This window comes from Bubalus bubalis, chromosome X, assembly GCF_019923935.1.
Source record: "Bubalus bubalis isolate 160015118507 breed Murrah chromosome X, NDDB_SH_1, whole genome shotgun sequence".
NCBI classification, from domain to species: domain Eukaryota; kingdom Metazoa; phylum Chordata; class Mammalia; order Artiodactyla; family Bovidae; genus Bubalus; species Bubalus bubalis.
The window spans coordinates 69,456,796-69,463,845 of NC_059181.1; the positions used below are offsets into that span (position 1 = coordinate 69,456,796).

General features: G+C 38.8%; 1 protein-coding gene across 1 annotated transcript; it reads left to right on the forward strand.

Moving 5' to 3' along the window:
- Positions 1–270: 270 nt before the first annotated feature.
- Positions 271–3,434, forward strand: LOC102415058 (P2Y receptor family member 10). Its single transcript, XM_025276730.3, is given in 3 exon segments — positions 271–2,497; positions 2,499–2,601; positions 2,603–3,434. Coding segments are annotated over 3 exon segments (1,047 nt in total). The 5' UTR covers positions 271–1,817; the 3' UTR covers positions 2,867–3,434.
- Positions 3,435–7,050: the final 3,616 nt, after the last annotated feature.

Here is a 7,050-nt window from a genome sequence, read left to right on the forward strand (position 1 = left end):
AAATGAGTTGCCAGTCCAGGTTCGATGCACGATACTGGATGCTTGGGGCTGGTGCACTGGGACGACCCAGAGGGATGGAATGGGGAGGGAGGAGGGAGGAGGGTTCAGGATGGGGAACACATGTAAACCTGTGGCGGATTCATTTTGATATTTGGCAAATCTAATACAGTTATGTAAAGTTTAAAAATAAAATAAAATTAAAAAAAAAATAAAAATAAAAAAAAATAAAAAAAATAAAAATAAAATAAAATTTAAAAAAATAAATAAAGTAGTTGTTTATCAGAATGAACTGATTGATTGCAATCAACAGTCAGTTAGCAAATACAGTTTATCAGAGAGCCCCATGTAGTCAACACAAATGAACCAAATAGGTTGTTTGGCACTGTATGAACTGTGCATGGGTGGACTGACTTTTACATTTTTTTAATTGGTTGTGTTAATCATTGTCCTTGACCCTATATTGCTTTCAATAGTTAATGTTAAGTCTGTCTTATTTTCCTTTTAATTTTATAAATGTGAAGCAAACTAACTGCTTTTACAAGTGATAAAAATCACAGGAGAGTATTAAAGCATTTATCCTTTTGTCCTGCAATAAAATGCATGTTATATTTCCTAAAAAATCAAATATCGGGGTTCCTAAACTGTCATTTTCATGGGTAAAATAAGCTGTATTGTAGTCCCTTTTGACTAAAAGGAAAATGTTCTGATCCAAAGCCAAGTACAAGAACTATTTCATATCTGGGATGGATATTTAACCTGGATAATGGAAGATTTGAGAAATGACAGAATTGCTATCCTTAGATATTTCAAGAGTTTCATGCATAACAGGAAGTAGGATTTATTTAGTTTTGGTAGGCAAAACTGGTTGAAATGCCAGGGATGTGGGTTTTTGGCTTACTAGAGGTAAGGATTTCTAAAAATTATGATTGCTAGAAATGTAACTGTCCACATTAACAACTTTTTCACTGAACTTCCCCTAAGAGCTGAAGTAGAGGCAACCCCTTTTGCTACATCTACCACCAGATATCCTTTAGTCCTTTACACACTCTGGTAGTTGCTTGCAATGTTTGCAAGGATAGTCTCAATAAACATGAATGTCTGAAGCTACTGAAATTTTATTAATAAACACAGATCTCTAAAGTTACTGAAGCTTCAAGAAAGTGCAAAGTTATATAAACAGAGCTAATTGTGCTCTTAGACAAATTCTGAAAGAGACAATGGTTATCTGAGTTGCACTATTTTTTCCAAACCCTTATCTTCCCAAGGCCTAGTGACCAGCCAGCTCTTTCCCAGGCCTTTATCCCACGTTTCATTCCTAAATGTTCATAGGCTCATTTCAGCAGTCATCTAATCCCTGGTAAGGTTGCCATTCAAAATAGGCTGATGATAGGGAAAGCTAGATCTCAAATTTTGACAATACAGATAGAATTGTAAAACCGAATGGAAAACAAGAATCTTAAAATATATGTTTAGGGACTATTTGTCAGTGAAGACTTGCTTGTTGGTTATCTCTGCAAGCTTGATTACTTCTTCTTTTGACTACTAAGGAAAAAACCTGACTGAGGCTACTGCCAATATAGTGATTTTTTTTTGATTCCCCAAAATATCTTCGACAATACTGTTATCCAGTTGTAGATTGGCAAGCTATTTTCAGTTTACATAGAAAAGATCTTTTGAATTCATGAAAGTTAACACTTGTATACCTCTTTGCTAGACAAGTTTATTTGCATACCCAAACATGGACTGATATGCCCTTGACTATATTTATAGACTATTTTCTGCAGAAATACTCATTCTGATGCTTTCCCTAAGGAAGGATGGGAAGCAACAGCACAAACAGTATAAGAGCAAAGTACACTGATCTTCAAATATCATTTCAGTACTCCCTCTATGCAGCTACTTACATCCTAAGATTAATCCCTAGTCTATGGGCCAACAGTATAGCCTTGTGGGTTCTGTGTCACTTCATCAGCAAGAATAATAAAGCCATTATTTCCATGATCAACTTATCTGTGGCTAATTGTGCTCACTTGCTGTCCTTACTCCTCTGGATTTACTATTAAATCAGCCACCATTGGCCTTTCCAGAGGACCCTTTTCTTTCTGTACTTTTACCTGAATTATCTCAATATCTATGCCAGCATTTGTTTCTTGACATGTAACAGTCTTCAGAGATACTTCTTTCTCCTCAAGCCCTTCATGACCAGAGGCTGGAATAGGTACGATCTGAGCATCAGTGCTGCAATCTGAGTGATGGTAGGGACTGCCTGTTTACCACTTCCAATTCTGAGAAATGTTGGATTAGATGACAACACTGAACCCTCTGAGCCCTGACTTGCTGATTTAGGGCTTCAATACATTAGCATAGCATCTACTATTGGCATGATAACTGTAGTTGAACTTGGAGAGTTTGTATTCTCTGTTGTAATAATTACTTATTGTACAGGGAGAACAGGAAAACTTTTACAAGAATTCCAAGTTCTTCATAAAACTACCAAAGAGAAAAAAGGCTTTGTGGATGGTCCTGATGTGTGTGGTAGTATTCATTGTGTGTTTCACACCTTACTACCTCAATTTCTCATTCTTAATGGTGGTGAAGCAATAAACTCTTTTAAAACTGCTCCTTTGTTAAGAGCACTCTATTTTTTCATATAATTTCCCTGTTTCTTGTAAATCTAAATTGCTGTTTTGATCCAGTTGTATATTATTTTAAGATCTCAGAATTTTCTGATGGATTTTCAGAGAGTGGTAGTTTGGTTCTTCAGTCATGTGTGAAATGCAAGGATAGTGCTTTGGAAATTCAGCATAGGAAAGAGGGTTTTAAAACTCTCTCTCTTGAATTTTGGGATGCTTCCAAAGTAATGTAAGAAAAGAATTACTTTTAAAATTAAAAGAATAATCTATATGCTCTATCAATTTATCTATGTCACCTTGAAGATCTTTCTTTAAAAAAGTTTTATATAAAAAAGTTTTATATAAACGTCCCTCAATTAAACATGGCTCTCTTCCATTCATCCTCAAAATGATGATTCTTAAAAAAAAAAATTAATGCTTATATTTTCTGTCAAAATGGAAGCATTGTTCTATGGAGCATGTGTATGAGAAAATATCTTTCCTTACAGAAAAGGATAAATAACAAAATCAATTGTACACCTGTTCCTCAACAACGGGTACAAAATTTTCACCTTCTCTTGTAAGAAGCAAAATGCAAATTGAAAACAGATGGACACAGATGAATTGTCTACACATTTTTAAATGCACAGGAGAGTAACACAATCCTAGCCTTATTAAAAAAAATATACAGAGGTGGAGTGGCCAAGGTGACAGAGTAGGAAGACCCTGATCTCACCTTCTGCCACAGTTCAGTGAAGTTCAATTCAGTTGCTCAGTCGTGTCCGAATCTTTACGACCCCATGAATCGCAGCACTCCAGGCCTCCCTGTCCATCACCAACTCCGGGAGTTCACTCAGACTCACGTCCATCGAGTCAGGGATGCCATCCAGCCATCTCATCCTCTGTCGATCCCTTCTCCTCCTGCCCCCAATCCCTCCCAGCATCAGGGTCGTTTCCAATGAGTCAACTCTTCACATGAGGTGGCCAAAGTACTAGAGTTTCAGCTTTAGCATCATTCCTTCCAAAGAAATCCCAGGGCTGAACTCCTTCAGAATGGACTGGTTAGATCTCCTTGCAGTCCAAGGGACTCTCAAGAGTCTTCTCCAACACCACAGTTCAAAAGTATCAATTCTTCAGTGCTCAGCTTTCTTCACAGTCCAACTCTCACATCCATACATGACCACTGGAAAAACCATAGCCTTGACTAGACGGACGTTTGTTGGCAAAGAAATGTCTCTGCTTTTGAATATGCTATCTAGGTTGGTCATAACTTTCCTTCCAAGAAGTAAGCGTCTTTTAATTTTATGGCTGCAGTCACCATCTGCAGTGATTTTTGAGCCCAGAAAAATAAAGTCTGACACTGTTTCCACTGTTTACCCATCTACTTCCCATGAAGTGATGGGACCAGATGCCATGATCTTCGTTTTCTTTATGTTGAGTTTTAAGCCAACTTTTTCACTCTCCTCTTTCACCTTCATGAAGAGGCTTTTTAGTTCCTCTTCACTTTCTGCCATAAGGGTGGTGTCATCTGCATATCTGAGGTTATTGAGATTTCTCCTGGCAATCTTGATTCCAGCTTGTGCTTCTTCCAGCCCAGCGTTTCTCATGATGTACTCTGCATAGAAGTTAAATAAGCAGGGTGACAATATACAGCCTCGACGTACTCCTTTTCCTCTTTGAAACCAGTCTGTTGTTCCATGTCCAGTTCTAACTGTTGCTTCCTGACCTGCATACAAATTTCTCAAGAGGCAGATCAGGTGGTCTGGTATGCCCATCTCTTTCAGAATTTTCCACAGTTTATTGTGATCCACACAGTCAAATGCTTTGGCATAGTCAATAAAGCAGAAAGATATGTTTTTCTGGAAGTCTCCTGCTTTTTTTTGATGATCCAACAGATGTTGGCAATTTGGTCTCTGGTTCCTCTGCCTTTTCTAAAACCAGCTTGAACATCTGCAAGTTCATGGTTCACGTATTGCTGAAGTCTGGCTTGGAGAATTTTGAGCATTACTTTACTAGCGTGTGAGATGAGTGCAATTGTGTGGTAGTTTGAGCGTTCTTTGGCATTGCCTTTCTTTGGGATTGGAATGAAAACTGACCTTTTCCAGTCCTGTGGCCACTGCTGAGTTTTCCAAATTGGCTGGCCTATTGAGTGCAGCACTTTCACAGCATCATCTTTCAGGATTTGAAATAGCTCAACTGGAATTCCATCACCTCCACTAGCTTTGTTCGTAGTGATGCTTTCTAAGGCCCACTTGGCTTCACATTCCAGGATATGTGATTCTAGGTGAGTGATCACACCACTGTGATTATCTGTGTCATGAAGATCTTTTTTTGTACAGTTCTTCTGTGTATTCTTACCACCTCTCTTTAATATCTTCTGCTTCTGTGAGGTTCATACCATTTCTGTCCTTTATCAAGCCCATCTTTGCATGAAATGTTCCCTTGGCATCTCTAATTTTCTTGAAGAGATCTCTAGTCTTTCCCATTCTGTTGTTTTCCTCTATTTCTTTGAATTTACTCTATTTCTGACAGAATGTGGTCCACTGGAGAAGGGAATGGCAAACCACTTCAGTATTCTTGCCTTCAGAACCCCATGAACAGTATGAGAAGGCAAAATGATAGGATACTGAAAGAGGAACTCCCCAGGTCAGTAGGTGCCCCACATGCTACTGGAGATCAGTGGAGAAATAACTCCAGAAAGAATGAAGGGATGGAGCCAAAGCAAAAAGAACACCCAGTTGTGGATGTGACTGGTGATAGAAGCAAGGTCTGATGCTGTAAAGAGCAATATTGCATAGGAACCTGGAATGTCGGGTCCATGAATCAAGGCAAATTGGAAGTGGTTAAACAAGAGATGGCAAGAATGAACATCGACATTCTAGGAATCAGTGAACTAAAATGGACTGGAATGGGTGAATTTAACTCAGATGACCATTATATCTACTACTGCAGGCAGGAATCCCTCAGAAGAAATGGAGCAGCCATCATGGTCAACAAAAGAGTCTAAAATGCAGTACTTGGATGCAATCTCAAAAACGACAGAATGATCTCTGTTCATTTCCAAGGCAAACCATTCAATATCACAGTAATCCAAGTCTATGCTCCAACCAGTCACACTGAAGAAGCTGAAGTTGAACGGTTCTATGAAGACCTACAAGATCTTTTAGAAATAACACCCAAAAAAGATGTCCTTTTCCTTATAGGGGATGGAATGCAAAAGTAGGAAGTCAAGAAACACCTGGAGTAACAGGCAAATTTGGCCTTAAAATACAGAATGAAGCAAGGCAAAGACTAATAGAGTTTTGCCAAGAAAATACACTGGTCATAGCAAACACCCTCTTCCAACAACACAAGAGAAGACTCTACACATGGACATCACCAGATGGTCAACACCAAAATCAGATTGATTATATTCTTTGCAGCCAAAGATGGAGGAGCTCTATACAGTCAACAAAAACAAGACTGGGAGCTGACTGTGGCTCAGAGCATGAACTCATTATTGCCAAATTTAGACTTAAATTGAAGAAAGTAGGGAAAACCACTAGACCATTCAGGTATGACCTAAATCGAATCCCTTATGATTATACAGTGGAAGTGAGAAATAGATTTAAGGGACTAGATCTGATAGATAGAGTGCCTGATGAACTATGGAATGAGGTTTGTGACATTGTACAGGAGACAGAGATCAAGACCATCCCCATGGAAAAAAATGCAAAAAATCAAAATGGCTGTCTGGGGAGGCCTTACAAATAGCTGTGAAAAGAAGAGAAGTGAAAAGGAAAGGAGAAAAGGAGAGATATAAGCATCTGAATGCAAAGTTCCAAAGAATAGCAAGAAGAGATAAGAAAGCCTTCCTCAGCGATCAGTGCAAAGCAATAGAGGAAAACAACAGAATGTCAAAGACTAGAGATCTTTTTTTACACAAGCACACCACAATTACAAATACTTACTGGTCAATTATTGATGAGAACAACTTGAACACTAACAGAAAAGATATTTTACAACTAAAGATGTAAAGAAGCAGCCACAAGATGGAAAGGAGGAGTGGACACATTATAGTCAAGAGTCATATCCCTGGGTAAGTGACCTCCAAACAGGAGAATAACTGCAATTGCAGAGATTATGCACAAGGAATAAGGGTCCAAGCCCCACACTGAGCTCCCCAGGCCAGAGACCCTTCACTAGAAAGATAAGCCTCTATAACATTTGGCTTTCAAGGCTAGTGGGGCTTACTTTCAGGAAAACTTAAGTGCTGTGGGAAATACCGACTCCCCTCCAAAAGGACACACGCTAAATCTCACAAGCTCTGAGACCCAGGACACAAGTAACAATTTGAAAGGATCTTGGGTTATATTCACTTGCTGATCTTGGAAATTCTCTCAGAGAAGGCAATTGGGACTCACTCTAGGGTTATAAACAGTGGTGGCAGCCATTTTTG